General features: G+C 50.6%; 1 protein-coding gene across 1 annotated transcript; it reads right to left on the bottom strand.

Annotated features, from left to right (window-relative positions):
* Positions 1-3,346: 3,346 nt before the first annotated feature.
* On the bottom strand, positions 3,347-15,060 carry TRAF1 (TNF receptor associated factor 1). The gene is made up of 11 exons (XM_058037967.1): positions 14,927-15,060; positions 13,446-13,665; positions 12,742-12,826; positions 11,264-11,362; positions 10,206-10,367; positions 7,927-7,998; positions 7,283-7,348; positions 6,678-7,082; positions 6,044-6,221; positions 5,349-5,497; positions 3,347-4,298 (listed from the first exon to the last, which is right to left on the bottom strand). The coding sequence occupies exons 2-11, from the start codon at positions 13,652-13,654 to the stop codon at positions 4,083-4,085; spliced, it is 1,641 nt and encodes a 546-aa protein (XP_057893950.1). The 5' UTR covers positions 13,655-13,665; positions 14,927-15,060; the 3' UTR covers positions 3,347-4,082.
* Positions 15,061-17,225: the final 2,165 nt, after the last annotated feature.

Below are 17,225 nucleotides of genomic sequence, written 5' to 3' on the forward strand. Positions count from 1 at the left end.
GGAACCGAGCGGACCGGACCGGCAGGGCGCATCCCGGCTCGGCACATCCCGGTGCTCCGGAGAGGGCAGGCGGCATCCCCGGGGCCGGGACGGGGCACCCAGGGTCGGCCACGCACCCACCGCCCGTGAGAGGGAGGCACCGTCACCCTCTGCCACACGCGGGACGTCCCCGCTGTCCCCTCGAGCCGGGGAAAAGCTTCCCCCGGTGCCCCGGGGCGGGGGCGGGCAGGGGTGGGGTGCGGGCAGTGCCTGCGCAGCCTTGTCCCGAGAGGGAACGACCTGTGCTCGCCGCGATTCCTGGAAGCGGGAGCAGCCTTTCAGCCTTTCTCTGAATCTCACAGAGAAAAATCAGTCGCTGTAAAAATGCTTCGGTCGGTGCCAAGAAGAAATCTGTAGGATTCGGTGTTTGTTGGAAAGCGGTGCTGGAAAAGCGATGTTTTCCAGGCTGCTCGGGCCATAGGAGAGCTGATTCCCAGGGCGGGGTCTGGGCCAAGCAGAGTCCGTTCGTTTTCCTGCCCGTGATGGATGCGGCCCCGGGAGCTGGGGCTCAGACGTGTCACAAACCTCGAGCAGCGCCAGGGCAGAGCGGCACGGCCCGGGCTGAGCCTCCCTTTCAGCACCCGGCACTCGGGAATCATTAATTTAATCAAACTTTCCCATTAAAGTGGTGTCAGAGTGCTGCACCTGCGGAGGGGTCGGAAAGGCGATTCCCGGAGCCGCGGGTCCGGCACGGCCGCCCCGCCGCTCCCTGTGCGGGGCTGCGTGAGAAAAGCCCCGTGTGAGCCAAGTGTGCCACGCCGAGCCGAGCCGAGCCGAGCCGAGCCGAGCCGTGCCCCTGGGCAGCTCCCCCTGAGTCATACCGGGAGCAGCGTGAGTCACCTCGGCACTAAAATAACCCAGAGCCCTGGAGCAGCCCCGCTCCGTGCCCCGGGGCTGCTGCTGGGCCCGCAATACCCGGGATTGCTGCGCTCCGGGACAGCGCCCCTGTCCCGGCCTGTCCCGGGGGCACCGGCAGCCGCTCCCTCCTCCCGGCCCCGCGCTGATGCCGCAGGAATGCGGATGGAGCGACACGGAAATCAGAGCTGGAGCGAGTTCACCGGGGGTGTACGCAGGGAGAACCTGACTGAAAGCCTTCCGCACGGACAGAGAGCACGGGAACATCGCCTTGGGACAAAAGTCTCCAACAAAAGTGAAAAAAAACCCCAAAATTTGAGATGTGTCCTGTATTTTCTAGTAACATAATTACAGCAACATAAAGCAGATTTAACTCTGGTTTCTCTGCAGGTGCTTCTGTCACAGCATCCAGCAAGCCTGGTATCAGATCGCACTGCAGTGAGCTACTGGGTGCTGCTCTTCTCCTCATCCTCCTCCTCATCTTCCTTTCTCCTCTCTTTCCTTCTCCTCATCCTCCTCTTCCTCCTCTGCACACCCACCTGGCTGTCCCCTGATGTCCTCTTTCTGTGGATGGCGGTCCCTGGCGGGTTCTGGGGCTGTCACAGCAGTGGAGCAGTGGACACTGGTTCGGCACCCAGGGCTGTCCCACTGTCCGTGGTGGGGCAGGGCAGGGGTACCCGGCTGTCAAAAGCAGGTTGTTCTGTGAGCACGGGGATAGAAATGAACGAGAGCCCCAAAAGCGGCCAAAGCCGAGGGGAGCAGCCCCGCACCCTCCCCGGCCAGGGAGTGGGGCCAGCTCAGCTCCAGGGCAGGGCTCCCGGCTATGGAATTCCCAAAAACCTCAGCTTTTGCAGAAGGGTTTGAACGAAGCCCTGTGTAGATAACTACTCCAAACTCCCATTTTTTCCCTTAAAACCTTTAAACTGCTCCCCTACACCCCTCGCTTGCCGTGGGGAGGTGCCTTCCCCCTTGCACGGGGATGGAGCACCCGGGAATGTCGGAGCAGCTCCCAGCGCTGCCTCTGCTTTGAAAACTGCCCAGAAATCGCTGCAGCCTCTTTTCACAGTGTTTTTCTTTCTTTGAAAACAGGAGTGGGAGGAGGGGTTGGATGTTGGCGTGTAGCCTTGGAGACCGAAGCCGAGGAATATTGAATGGAAACCCAAACACGGAGCTGCCGGGAGCTGCAGGCCTGGCGCGGGGATCGGAGCTGCTGCAGCTCTCGCTGGCCCCGGGGGCTGCCGTGGATGGGCGGCCCAGAGCGGCTCCCAGGGGCCATTCCAGCTGGAGGAACGGCCCGTTCCGTGGGACACATCCTTACAACAGGAGTAGCTCCCATAAGTTGGTCATTCCCTCTCTTCTCTCTGCTCCCAGGGTCCCAACCCCACTGGAGCCACCTGAGTGACCAACACAACCAGTTCAAGCCATCATGTGCAGGGTTAAAGTCCTTCACCTATCCTGAACAAGGGCTTATAAGCCAAAAATTTGCCTGTTTTTTTTAAATTTTTTTCATCTTTATTAGTCCATTAAAAAAAAAAAAAAAAAGTTCCCTCCAAACCTTGTCCTTGGCCATTTCAGACCGTCTTAGCTGCAGGAGCATTTTGACTCTTTGCCAACCTGGCCATTAAACAAGGAGCAAACGCTGCTGATTTGACTCCCTCAAAGTCTCCGCGATTTTTCTGCCTCGTTTGGTTTGATCCAGACACAATCGCACAGGAATGATTTACTGGAGCAGAGAACTCTTGATAATCCCCCGATTCCAGCTCCTTTCAGTGCCGGCCACTTCCTCAGCGAGGCGCTTTGCTGCTGAGGGTGGGAGAGGAAAATGGGGAAGGGCCGGGCTGGGAGCGGAGCCCCGAGGCTGGAAAGGGGACCCGGGGATTGCTCCGGCTCCGAACGAGCCTCGCAGGGCTCCTGGAGCCCCTCCAGGGATGGAAATGCCCTCGGGAGAGGGGCTGGGTCCGACGGCTGCCTGCACCCTCAGTCAGAGCAGATAAGGCTGAGATCTGGCTGGGATCAGGCTGGGATCTGGCTGGGATCAGGCTGAGATCTGGCTGGGATCAGGCTGGGATCAGGCTGAGATCTGGCTGAGATCTGGCTGGGATCTGGTTGGGATCAGGCTGGGATCTGGCTGAGATCTGGCTGAGATCTGGCTGAGATCTGGCTGGGATCAGGCTGGGATCAGGCTGAGATCTGGCTGAGATCTGGCTGGGATCAGGCTGGGATCTGGTTGGGATCAGGCTGGGATCTGGCTGAGATCTGGCTGAGATCTGGCTGAGATCTGGCTGAGATCTGGCTGGGATCTGGCTGAGATCAGGCTGGGATCTGGCTGGGATCAGGCTGGGATCAGGCTGAGATCTGGCTGGGATCTGGCTGGGATCTGGCTGGGATCTGGCTGAGATCAGGCTGGGATCTGGCCGGGATCTGGCTGGGATCTGGCTGGGATCTGGCTGGGATCTGGCTGAGATCTGGCTGAGATCTGGCTGGGATCTGGCTGGGATCAGGCTGGGATCAGGCTGGGATCTGGCTGGGATCTGGCTGAGATCTGGCTGCTCTCTGCCAGCTGTGCCTTTGAAAGGAGGAGCCCTGGGCATCGGGTTTCGTGTCTGTTTATTTAGCGTGGATTTGATCCATATCCACCCTTTTTCTAACTGAGCTCTCTCCATGGGCTCTGTTGAAGAGCCTGGAAGTGCTCTCCCAGCCAGGCAGCTTTCAGGGAAATACACAATACACAGAGATGTTCTGGGCATTTCCAACAGGATCTTCCTTTCCCCAGAAAGAAGGAAAGGAAACAGCAAGGAAGGAAAGTGTAGCACAGCTCAGCTGTTTCTGTAACCTCTCCAAGCTGCTCAATTCCCTATCTGACAGTGAAAAAACCACCAAGCCTTTCTTAAGTTACTGAGTTTTATTTAGGAAATAAATAAAATCTTAAGAAAATATGAATGATTGTAATAAATACAGCACTTGTCAAAGTGATACAGAGAGGAGAAGCATGATCTGTTTAGGTAAATTACTCCAGTACTCTCTCCCTGGAAGAACATTTGAAAGGTGGAACAGAGGAAAACACACAGAATATCCAGTTCCTCCCCAAACAAACTTTGATAAATATTTGTTTACGGGGTGGGTGTTTTTGAAATGCGATGCTTTATCACAACTGATTATTTTAAAGGCCGGCCACACTTGAGGAGCTGCTAATTTGTCTCTATGATGCACTTGAGGAAAAGCGTGTCCTCCCTGACGTAGGCGTGCTTGGGGGACTGCAGCTTGGCCAGGGGCAGGAACAGGGGGCAGCCACTGGCCACGTTCATCTCATTCACGGGCCTCTGGAAGGAGGCAGAAGTCAGGTCTGGGCGAAAGGCATCGATGATGTGCTCCCTGTTGTTTTGGTCAAGCAACATGAACGTCACCTGGAAAACAGAACGTGGCAGTGGGGAGTTACTGGGGTGCAAAACAAACAAACCAGGGGCAGAAGTGCTGCAAAAGCAGCTGGTGCTCCATTGATAATTAAATACAAGCTGTAACAAAGGTTTCCAGCCTGCAAGGTCGGCTCATGTGAACTCCCAGGTGAAGTTTTTAAAACTTTGCTACCCATAAAGTGAAATTAAATTAAATCAAGTAAGGAATTATTCCTTGGTAGAGAACTGCACAGTCCAAAGTCTCTCCTGACAACTTAAACAGCCCCTGGGTTTGGTTACAGTGATTGCATTTATTCTGTTTTTGTGCTTTGGAATCAGAAGAAACAGCTCAACTGCCCATGCACAAATAGGTAAAAGACACAACTTATATATCCCCACCTCGTTACTCCTTTTATTTACTCACTGTTCTATACCTTGAAATATGAAAGATCTGTAACAATCTTTTAATACAGTGAGTATTAGGAACTTTGATTTCTATTTTTTGGCTGTTAACTGGCAGTGAAACTATTTATAGGAAAGGTTTACAGAATTATTACCCCACAAAGGCAAGTGCCAGAGCACAGGTCAGGCCCTGCCATGGTTTCACTGCCTTCCTAACCATTGTTGCCATTATCAGATCTCACTTTGGGGAAAAACCAGCCCAGGATCACTTCAGACATCTGTGGCACCTCTGTAAGTGGAACTCTCACCTCACCCTTGTGATGCCTTCAGGCACCAATCATAATTCCCTCCTAAACTGATATTACTTGTGTTTAGCAAGGGATGTGTCTGGCTTTAGCCCAGGTGGACACAGGTTGGAATATTCCAAACATCACGTTCTGGTGGTGAAAACCCTGCCTGGCCAATCTGGAATGTCAGCAGGAGCAGCTTTCCCTGCAAGGGACTCCAGTAGGACACAAATCACTACCCAGGGCTGCAGGGCAGCTCCTCACCTTTGGAAAGGGATGTGGAAAAGCACTCAGCTCCCACAAAACTCCAGGCAAAGAGTCACCTTGTGCTGGCTTTTGGCTGGGATCAGATGGGAAAGGTTTCCCTTCTTACCTTGTGCCTGAAGGGCCACGGGAGCAAAGCGTCGTAATCTCCCTTCATGACAACGAAGAACAGGGACATGTGGGTTCCCTTCCCTGTCCCATCCCCGTTCAGGTACACCCTCAGACACACCTTGTAGCCATACTTTGCAGTGTAGAAAGCTGAAAATCAGAACTCTTCATTAGTAAGGATGGTTTTTGGGGGGAAATAAGGCATAATGTGTGTTCTGGCATATGGGAAAAGGCAATGTGTGACGTGGTTTGCTCTCACAGAAAGGAGAGCAGACAATCAACACCCCCTGGAGATTACAAGCAATGAAAACCTAGTGGTTGGAATCCTTTTAGTGCCTCAAACCTTGGTGAAAATGACCTGTTATTATAAATTATACATTACACAAGTGTAATTTACCTAATCCAGTTACTGCCCCCATGGGAAGGAGCTGCAGGCACCAGCTGAGGGCTGGCAGGGATGGATCCACTGCAGGAGCTGTGCTGGGGGCCACGGGCAGGGTGAGGGCCCAAACCAGAGCACAGCCCTCTGGAAACGCACATCCATGCCCTGCATTACAGATCTCTGCACAAACAGCAGCCCGGCTTAAGGAGCTGCTCAAAGATGCTCCTGCTGCAGAAAGGAGCAGAGTTCTGGAGAAGTGAGGGGATTCTGAGGGGCTGGGGTTTGTGAACACACATCTCCATCCTGTGCCTTACCTGGGGAGTACAAACTGACTGTCCTGCCAGTCACAGAGTCCTGCAGCTTCCTGCCCACCTCGGTGATTTTCCAGAGGAAGATGCCATCGTAGGAGGCTTGCTCAGAGAACAGCAGGCTCTTGTGCAGGCTGCTCAGCCCTGCATCCTTCTGCATCAGGCACTGGTGCAGCTCTGCAATCTGAGAGGAAAAAAACAGTCCTCAGCCTGCCCCTGCTGCAGGCTTTGCTGCAGGGGTGGCTGCATCCTTCCGGAGCCCTCATGCTCTGGGAGCTCTGCTTTGATTCCTTCCTAAGTGACAGCAATATGTCAAAACATACCCAGAGATGTTGTTTGGGCCTCCAGGCAAAATGTTGCTGTGAGAGGATCAGGCAATTAAACAGCTCTGCTGCCTGCTCACAGTCTGATCATGGCAAACTAACACCCAGGAGTATCTCACTACCTAAACGTGGATTTAGAGAACAAATATTAGAGATCCACGTTTGAAAATGTATCAAACAACAAAAAGATCCTGAATATGTGTCCAGAACTGAGCTCTCCACAGCTCAGACTCCTGTTCTAGTCCCTACCCCTGATGTGTGTCAGCATTTACTGTGTACAGAACAAGCACCCAGACAATCCCTGCTGTCATCTTTACCTTCAGCTCAAGGCCCCGTATTATGTTCTGGTCCAGCTCACTCTGCCTCCTGAAGGCCAGGATTTCCAGATGGGAGCTCTCCACCTCCTTATTGAGCACTGCCACAATGTTCTCAAACACCTGCAGCTTATTTTCCAGCTCAGAAATCACCTTCTCCCTCGTGAGCTGCTGCAGGACAGACTCATCCCCGGGGACAGAAGAAGCAGGGAAACAGTCCAGCTCTGGCTCTGCTGGCATCTGCAGCTCACAGATGCTTTTCCCTGCACTCCTCAGGCTCAGCTCTGGCCGTGGGGAGAAGCCCTTGGGGCGCAGGGATCCCTGCAGGTGCCTCATGTGCTGCAGCAGGAGCAGCATGTGCGCTCCCACCGCGGATTTTTCGTGCTCCTGGATCTTCTCTTTGCTTCCCTGGAAGAGACAAAGCTGTCACTGCCCCCTCCATGCCACCCCAGCCACCCTTCAGCCCCTGGGAGATGGAAAGCTGCAGGGTGCAGCTGCAGCTCCATCACCTGGCAGCAGAAATGCTGCTTCTGTTTTGGGAGACGTTTCCCTGAAGGGAATGTCCAAACCAGGGTGTGGAACATCCTGAAGGGACCTGTTTCACTCACCCTAAATGCACAGCCAACTTCAGAAAAACAGCAGCCATCCTTGCTGGCTGAGGATGTAGAGTGGCTCTGTTGGGAAAAGAAGCAGAGGAAATAATCACAACCAATTGAAGGGAATTATTTTATTCCCCTACAAACACCTAAGCCACAAACCCAGCAGCTATAAATCAGATTAATTCAAATCAAGGTAATTCCACAGCTTCCAGTGCCCAACCAGCTTTGAAATGGATGGTAAATCAATTCAGAGTGTGGTGAGAGCAAGTGTCCTGCACACAGCCTGGCAGGGGGTGTCCATCTCACCCCAGAATGACAAAACACAATTTAATGAGCACGGGGATCACCCAATTGCTCACAAAGATGCTGGAAATGCTCTACAGCACCTCCTGGCCAGGTGGCTCTCACTGAAGCTATGAGAGGAAACAAATATTTGCCCATTTTACAAGGTTAATTGGGAGGATAATTATTGAAGGTAATTGTGGGAGCAGGGGAGGGGAGGCAGTGAGCAGGGTTTGCTGGGATGTAAAGAGCAGCCAGAAACAACTGCTGGATCTGAAGATGCTCTCAGGTGTTTATTTAATCTGAATGAACAAGTGATAATTTTATTAACTGAAATAAAGCTGCATTGCACTCCCTCATCTTTCACCCACCTTTTCCTTTGATGCTGTTTCTGTTTGCACAGGTTTTTGTTCCTTGCATAAACTGCCTTCACATGAATGCTCCTGTCATTAAAACAAGGAAAAAATTCAGTACCTTATTTAATTATTGAAATAAAGGTCACCCTGGGATATTGGGTACAAGATTGGCAATGTGCAGGTGTTGCCAGGTTCAAGTCATGTGCACACACACAAAAATGTGCCCTCACATACATGCACTGACAAGCAGGGGGTTACAGAGCAGGAAGCAACAATGACCAGCAGAACAGGAAATTCAAATATATACAGATATATATATAAAAATATATATGAAGATAAACAGGTTACAGCACAGGAAACTCCAATATAAATTCAAATTCAAATATAAACTCTTCCTGCATTGACTCCATGCACTTTGCTCAATGTGCAGACCCTTCTTGCATCCTGCCATGAACACTTTGGAGGCTGGAGACCAAATTCTCCCTCATGATGTGCTGCAGAAAATGCACCACACTCCCAGGGGCTTCCTGCCTTTTCTGCCTGCAGGAAGGGTGAAATGATCCCTGCCCCTGGCTCTGTAATATCTGTATTTAACACAACTGCCAGCTCTCCCCTCTCACTCTGCACAGGGGTGGTTTTCATCCTCACAGGCTCCTCTGCACAGCAGTTCTGAGGTTTCCCTTTCAGTTCTCAGAAATGCAGCCACGGGGTTTTCTCACTCTCTAACTCATTTTTTAACACCTTTTATCTTGCCAGCGATCTTATTCATTTCTGCTCTTTTACTCCTCCAGCTCACCAATTTCTTGAGGGGGAGTGGGACTCTCCTTCAGAGGAGAGAAGTTTAGTTAAAAATAGAGCAATACAAAAAAATCACCAGACCTTAAACTGAGTTAATAAAATGAAGAGAGCAAGAGCAGCACCCAGAATTTACTATTTTCTCCCAGAGGGCTGTGGACACGTGGAATACCCATAAACAATCACAATTGTGAACTCGGTGCAAATTCATTAGAGCAGATAATGAATTCTGCACGTACTAAAGGAGGCCGAGAAAAAGCCCCACCTCAAGGCCAACCCCCAGCTCGGTTACCAAGGTTTCCCAACCCAAATATCAAAGAGGTGGCGGCTGAGTGGGAGGAAAGGAGCTCTGGGCAGAGGAGGAGCCGGGCTCAGGCTGCCCTGCAGCCCCAGCGAGGCTGGCAGCATTTCCTGGTGCCACCTCCTGGTGCTCTCAGATCTGGGTTCAGCACAGGCAGGATGAGCCTGCTCCGGGTTCTCCTCTCTCTGCACGTCACTGAGGGATGAGCAACGCAGGTTTGGGTTTCTTTTTTCTGCCTTGTTGAGGTTGGGATTGAAGGCACTTGTTCCTCTGTTGTGATTGAAGGCACTTGATTACCACCCTGAGATATCCCACACTGTAATCCAGCTCCACACCTGGAATCCCAGTGCTATCAACCCATTTTGGAAGCCTTCTCCACGGCCTCAGGTCAAATACAGAATTTTCTTGGGGGTCTGTGCCCTTCAGCACAGAAAGTTTAAAATTCTCAGCAGCCAGGACTGCCCAAGAAGCAGATTTTAGCAGAGCAGCCCATTCCTACCCCAGGAGGACTCATATTCCTTATAAATCTCTCAGCTCAGTATTTGAAAGGCACCAATTTGTGACACTTTGGACACACAGAACTATTTACATCTCTGAAATATTCACAGCCCTCCTCTCCTGTGGGTCTTTAATCACCGTGTCCACCTGCAAGGCTGGCAATTATCCTCTTGGGATCATTTGGAGGGAACAATATTCATTGTTTTGAGCAAATAACATAAAAAAATATAAAGCAAATATGTTTGAATGGGCACTGAGATATTTGTGGCAGATTCAGGGTGAAATCTTCCTGGTCTGCGGACACTGTTGATAATTTGGAGATTTGTACCTGGTCAGATCTAATAGAAATAATATCTGACAGAATCCTGCCCTACACATCTGTGGGTAGTTTTGGTCTGAACAGACTTCAGCCACTTTCAAGATCCCCTCCTGATGCTGTCTGTGCTTTTCTGGTTTTCTCTTGCCTCACACCAGGACTCATTTTGAGGCAGGAGCTGAAACCAGGGGAGCACCAGGGCCCTTTGACACATCACCAGCACATTATCACATCCATTTTCCCCCAACACTCCTGTGGGAAAATGATCAAACTCAGGAAAATTAAATATTCCCCGAGTGCAACGAAATCAGGATGGGAAAATGGCACCAGAGATCATTGAAAGCATCAATAAAAAGCCTTTATTTGAGAGAGAAATGTTCTTACCTGGCACTCAGAGCTGGCCAGGCTGCAGTGGCACTGCTGACACACTGTCACATTATTGACACATCCATTTTCCAAGTGATCTGCCAGCTTCCTCCTCATCACCACGTGCCCACAGCCAGTGTGACAGGGGATCAGAGCATATTCACATAAACTCTGATGCTCCTGCAAGTACAAAGTTATAAAGCAGCATGTGAAGTGCTCATTCACATTTATCTATAAATAGATATTCACATTTATCTATAAATAGTCTCTGTTCTGGCAGCCCAGGGCTCTGATCTGCATTTCTTCTAAGCTTGGGTAAAGTCCCACCCCACAAAGTTACTGAGATTACTGGTGAAAAATTCACCAGCTTTACTGGGGCTTTTTTTGTTAATTATTAATTTTGAAAAAATCTCAAAACCAAAACCAAAACCAAACAACATTTGGTAAATTCAAACATGAGGTCTCCCTTAAAAAGCCCCTTAGGGCTTTTGCTTAAAAACAACATGATCCTGGCCCCAGCTCTCTCCCTTGTATTCATTACTCAGATTTGCCAAATCTTGCCCATTTAAATATTTTAACTGAGGCATTTGAGATCAGTCTGAAAAGAATGGTGAATACAATCAATACATTGACAGAGGAGGGTATTATTTCTCCAATAAAACGTCCCAAGGACATTGCCTAAACAATGTCCTGGAGACTGAGCTGCTCTGCCCCTTGTAGCAGCCTTGCATTTAAATAATAAGGAAACCACTGGATAAAATATCAAGCTGATGTAAGTTTGTGCAATGTGAGTTTCATTCAGAATGTTCTGGATTTGGCCAAAGCCCCGCTAAAGTTGATCACAGAAGCACAGAATGATTTGGGTTGGAGGAAACCTTAGAAATCAGCAAGTCCCAGCCCCCTGCCAGGGGCAAGGATAGATTAATGGCACATTTTTAGACAAAAACATTGGTATGAATCACAATAGTGACACTGATTCGAATTAATTGCATTAATTTGTGTCTGCTGATACCCTGGTTTCATTGCCTCTCTGTCCCCACCCCATGTTAATCTGAATGAACTCTCTTTGAACATACCTCAAAATCCTTCATGACACCAGACCAGCTGCACCCAGGGGTCACACAGCGGACTCTGAGCTCAGAAATCTCTTTATTAATGGCAGCATCACCAAAAGCCTGGAAAGAAAAAAAAAGTAATAAAAAACATTGGTCAGAAAGCACTTTTGGATGCATCCTTGGAATAGAAACAGGGTGCTAGAAATCCACACCTTGATAAATCTTTAATTTTTAAAAAATTAACTGTACTACATAAGACTCTGTGACCTGGCAAGTTAATCTTAGTGCAGTAGAAGCCCAAATAATTATGAAATAATTTATTTCTTAGCGCTCAAAAATAATTTATTTGACACGATATTAATTTACCGAAAATGAGCCAAACTACAGCTCTTAGTTTGCATTTCTTTTCACAGGAGCCCGAAATATTTCACATGCAGCGATGTGCTGACAGGACCCTGCCTGTGGGGTCCCTTAATGAATGCATTTCATTATCGGGGTCATTAACACCTCCTAAACGTGCTGCAGTGAGCACTTGAGAGTCTGCACCGAGAGCACGGCTCAGATCTGGGCTGCTTCCATTTAGCAGCGTGCTAAAAAAATCTGAACCAGATGGGAGAGAGGCTTGTTCTTTGCACTACATGGATTTTTGTTATTCTAACACGAGGAATTGCAGAATTGTTATGCAATGATGAAATACTGCTCACTTTAATATTACACCTTGCACTAAAATGGGGGTCCTGGCACAAGAGGAAGCCCCGCCACAGTTAAAGGCATCGGTCATTGGGAAATTCATTCCAGAACTGAGGATTTCGGGTTTTTTCTGGGATGTCACCAAGTTCAGCACCAGCAGATCCATTATTTTTGCTGCTTTCTAAACTTTGGCTTTTATGCCACTTCCAGCTGCCTGTTTGTTTTCATTTCTCCCCCAAAAATGTAGACAAATTATGTGTCTGTTGATATCCCTGCATGTAATGAGAGAGGAGGGGAAAGGACAGGCTGGGACTGGGCCTTAGGGCCCACTTTGCACAGCAATCTGCCAGGAAAATCACACAAGAAGAGATCTGCACCATTAAATTACAGATGAAACACTGGCCAGGGCATAGTTTGTATCAATTATTATGTTCAGCTTCATGTTTGAGGGGTACAAGAAACCATGAGGTTGGAAAATCCATTAAAACACTTCCTGAGGATAATAAGTAACAGTTAAGACATATTATTACAAGTAGGAAAGCACCACTTACTTTGAGACAATAAAAAGTTAATCATATGGAAGAGTTTGGGATTTTACATTGCAGAACCTGGATTTGGGAAGTCCTGAGGCTGCCATTACACTTTTTAAAATCAAAAACTCTGGGAAATCCAAGTTATTGAAGCTAAAGTTAAAATGTGTAACTATCAGCTGCTATTGCATTTTAGATTATTCCCTTCTGAACTCCAGTGCAATGATGACTGCAGAGAATGGTTATTGATGAATTAATGATCTGTGAACTACAACTTACCCTGTCTTCTGCCAATAGGCTTTCCTCACCTATAGTGTTAGGATCTTCCTCTTTACATTTCTGGCAAATTGCATTTTTATTGTTTCTGGTAAAAAGAAAGAAAAATTAAATACCAATCCATTAGTGTACTGCAGTTTAGGAAGTCTCTGTATAGGCACTGCCACAAATAAACCCATGAAAATTGTAATTTCCACTCAGAATTCATAGTCCTTGTTCACTAAAGGCCAATTCTTGAACACACTGATGTTTAAAAAAGTTTTGCTCTTCTGTTGTTCAAGATCAGGACTATGCCCATTAATCTTATCTGTATTGCAGGAAAATAAGGGCAGCCTGAACCATAAATGGGAATAAAGATGGAATGCTATTTATCCCATGAATGATTCAAAAACTCCAAGTAGGAAAGAGAATGTGAAAACTGAAATCTTTTAAAACACAGAAAACACCCATTTTGCCCAGACAGATACAGACATATGTGACATTATATTCACCAAAACTCCATAACATCCCTTATCAAAGAGCTGTGAAGTGCCAAGGAAGGATTAAGTCAGCCTTTAAGGTTAAATCAGAATTATTTTATCACAGACAGAAAAGCTCCATCAGGCCCCATGGCAGAACAAGGAGGAGGCAGGGAATATCCTGCATCCCCATGGAAAATCCTGGCAGCAGGGAATGCCAGGCAGCCCCTGGCACAGCCCAGCACCTACCTGACAATCCAGGTGAGGCAGGCAGAGCAGTACCTGTGCCCACACAGCGTCTGCAGGGCTTTCTTCAGGATGTTGTGGCAGTTGCTGCACAGGAACTTCTGCCCAGGCACGTCCTCACAGATGCTGGTGGGGTACCCAAAGGGGAACTCGTTCTCATCAGGGGCAGAGCTGGGGGGGTCCTGCAGGCTCCTGGGGCTGCTCTCAGCCATCTCAGCGAGCTCTGGATGAGAGGAGAGACAATCCAGGTGCTCAAACACTCACTGGGATGTGGGAGGATGCAGCAGAGCCCCGGATCTGAGCAGCAACCTCGCTGTGCTCGGCTGGCTCTGCAGTGACAGGCGCGACCAAATGTCACAGAGGGGTTTGACCTGACACCAGCAGGAAATTACACCTTTAAAATTTCCCTCAAACACAACACAAAAATAGACCTTAAAGTGTCCTAAAAAGGGTGGGCTGGGGTTTTCTTTCAAGAGTTTTTAGCTTGTAGAAGGATGAGCTCCAGTCCCGTCAGTCCTCATCACGCAGGATTGTTTCTGCAGAGTAAATCCCCAACCACATAAATTCTCAAAATTCGTGATTTCACTTCATATACACAGAAACTGAGCAGCTGGTGTGTTGACAGTGACTTTCCCGAAGTCATAAGACTTGTGGTGAAATGACAAAGGAAATCCCAAGGCCACAAGCCCTTGATGCTGTGCTCTGGCCAGGCCCACCTGGAGCCACATGTGCCAAGGTGTTGTGCACATTCAGGTCAGTTTGGTTGCTGTGCAGTGGGATATTTTTGGAAATGCAGCCAAAATCGATTCTGGTGTTTCTTGGAAAGTCCAAGGAAGGTTTTCACCCATGGAACCGGTGCAGTTTCATTATAATAATCCTTTCATTAAGGCTTTTTTCCCCCCATGACAACACTGACACACCATACCCTGTTTCAGTATTACCAGCAGTCACACTGACTGAGAAATCTGAACATGAATGACTGCAGGCTGCCGTGGGCAGGCCGGGCTGGCGCTGAGACCGCCGCGATGTGAGCAGGGCACAGCACGGGCTGGAGGCTCTGTGCGAGAGCCAGCAGCGTTTCCCATGGCCTGGCTCGGCCAATTCCCTCCGCAGCACCGGAGCGGGAGCTCGGCAGTGCCCGCAGGGGCTGCCAGAGCCCTGGGCTAGAGCCGGCAGCACAAACGCCACGGAACCGAGGGGGTCCGGGTGGTGCCGGGGCACGGAGCGCTGCGGCCCGGAGTCTCTCACCCACCCCGGCTCTGGGGACGGAGAGCGGCCGGGAGCCCCGGCCAGCCCCGCTGCCCTCCGGGCATTCCTGGGGCGCGGTTCGGGCACCGGGCCCGCCCGTGTGTGCGGCGGCTGCGGGCGGTTCTCCGCAGCGGGGCCCGCTCCCTTCCATCCCTCACGCTGCTTCCATCCCTCCCATTCCTCTCCATTCCTCCCGCTCCTCTCCATCCCTCCCTGCATCCCCGCCTCTCCCGTACCTGAGCCCGCCGGGCCCTGGCAGGCGCTCACCGCGGCTACCGGGGCTCTCACCGCGGCTACCGGGGCTCTCACCGCGGGTACCGGGGCTCTCACCGCGGCTACCGGGCTCTCACCGCGGGTACCGGAGCTCTCACCGCGGCTACCGGGGCTCTCGCCGCAGTACCGGGGCCGCTCACCGCGGGTACACCGCGGCTACCGGGGCTCTCACCGCGGCTACCGGAGCTCTCACCGCGGCTACCGGGGCTCTCGCCGCAGTACCGGGGCCGCTCACCGCGGGTACCGGGGCTCTCACCGCGGCTACCGGGGCTCTCGCCGCAGTACCGGGGCCGCTCACCGCGGGTACCGGGGCTCTCACCGCGGGTACCGGAGCTCTCACCGCGGGTACCGGGCTCTCACCGCGGGCACCGGGGCCGCTCACCGCGGTACCGGGGCTGGGCTGGCTGTCGGCGATGCTGCCTCGCTCCGGCCGGGAGGAGCGGGGGAGCCCGAGCCGCGCCCCGGGGCCGGCGGGATCGGGGCTTCCCCTGCTCGGGGCAGCGGCGCCGTGCCGGCCGCGGGCACGGGGAACTGCCCGGGGAAAGGCCCCGCGGGCGAATTCCCCCGGGCTGCCGAAATGGACAATGTGGCGGCCGGTTCCTGCAAGCGGAGCGGTGCCGGGTGTGCCATGGTGCCCTGCAAGCCCTGCCTGCCCCGACATCCCCGCACGGGGCAGCCCCGGCCCGGTCCGGGAGCCCCGGGCCTCCGGGAAACCTCGGCGGGGCGGCCCCGCTGGGCCTCAGCCTCCAACGCAGCCCGGGGCGGCACGGCCAGGAAACACAGGAGCTCAGCAATGCCTGCAAAGCCTTCTTAGAGCGCAGGGAAGATGCTACACAGCAAAGTTTCATTATCAGCAGGAGGTTCTCCTCACCCCCGACACGGCCTGTCACCCTCTCTAGTTCTGACAGAGGATTCAGTCAGAAAAAGAGTTGTACATGCAAATCTGTGCACTGTTCCTTGTGGGGAATATCCCTGGGGTGAGGCCCTGTTCGGCACTGACAATGAAAAGCAGAGGTGTTTCCCTGGGTGCTCACTGCCCTGGCAGGAACAGGAGCACCAGTGCAGGGTCTGTGGGTATGTGGCTGCTGAGGGATTCCTCACACAGCGTTTGCCTGAGTCTGGCACCTTCCCTGCTGGGTGAGCACAGACAGACACAACAGACACCCCAGCTCCACTCCCCTCCTCTCTGGGCTCATCTGATGGAGATCTGTAGTTCAGATCAGCAGGGCTGGGTGTTAACTCAAAGCTAGGAGGAAAGTGTGACACAGCCCCAGCGAGGCCTTGGCCTGACACATTTGGCCTTGTTTGGGTTGTTAAAATTCATCCTAAGTTAATTTCGCCTGAGCAGTTTCTGCCAGGATGTGAGTTAAAAGTTCTTTCAGAAACTAAAAGATTTCTGGATGTGGTTTTTCAAACTTTGGGGATACAAAGAGGTGAAAGATGTTAATTTTAGAGTGATCACAGGGTCAGATTCGGGGATGAAGTGGCAGCTCCACCTCTTCCCTGTGCCCTTACCTCACTCCTCTCCTCTGGCTTTGAGACTGCTTGAAAGTTTCTGTGATTCTGCTGCACCTCTGTCTCCAAAGGTGCTGAATTACACAAAGAAACTAAAGATAAGGTTTTGGTACTTTCCAAACTAGAGAGATTTCCTGTGGTAAATTTCCCCCATATGAGATCAGTTAACTGAAAACAGGATGTGGCTCAGAGAGAGATTAAAATTTGAAGCTTAGTTTTACTGTAGAGCCATTCCAGCAGTGCTCAGCATTGCAGGGCACTGTGTTGCTATTTAGGGGGAATGACCATTTTATATCCTAGGGAAAAAGTGCATAAGGGAACATATTCCTATATTTATAAACCAAGCCAAGGTGTTGAGACTTTTAATGCTACAAGTTTCATAGGACATCGAAAATGGAATTTAGGCTCAGATGCTCTGGGTTTTAAAGACTGTAGTCAAAAGGAAAGTTGCATTTCAGAGAGATGTTTAAGATAGGGATGTCTTCTTTCATGAAAACATGATTTTCAATTAGTATAAATTAGCTGGAAATGTGCACGTGTTCTAGGAAAACCTGAAAATGGGTAAAACTCAGGAAGGAAAATTTGATAGTAAAAGCAAATCCAGTGCCCATGAGATCCAATACTTCTAGGAACTGGAGCTCAGTGCTTCAAGTCAAGATTCCTGCCTGGTCAGAGCTCTGATGTGAAGGAGTCTCTAACTTCCACACTATTACTTGTTTTCTGAATGGAACACAGTGTCTGGGAGGT

Source organism: Melospiza georgiana, chromosome 20, assembly GCF_028018845.1.
Source record: "Melospiza georgiana isolate bMelGeo1 chromosome 20, bMelGeo1.pri, whole genome shotgun sequence".
Classification (NCBI taxonomy): Eukaryota; Metazoa; Chordata; class Aves; order Passeriformes; family Passerellidae; genus Melospiza; species Melospiza georgiana.

Excerpts from the sequence above, each read along its gene's own strand:
- TRAF1 (XM_058037967.1), bottom strand. The coding sequence starts at position 13,654 with ATGGCTGAGAGCAGCCCCAGGAGCCTGCAGGACCCCCCCAGCTCTGCC. Across the intron at positions 7,349-7,926 it reads AAACAGCATCAAAGGAAAAG|AGCCACTCTACATCCTCAGC; the intron begins GTGGGTGAAAGA and ends TTTTCCCAACAG. Across the intron at positions 5,498-6,043 it reads AGTCAGTTTGTACTCCCCAG|CTTTCTACACTGCAAAGTAT; the intron begins GTAAGGCACAGG and ends TCTGATTTTCAG.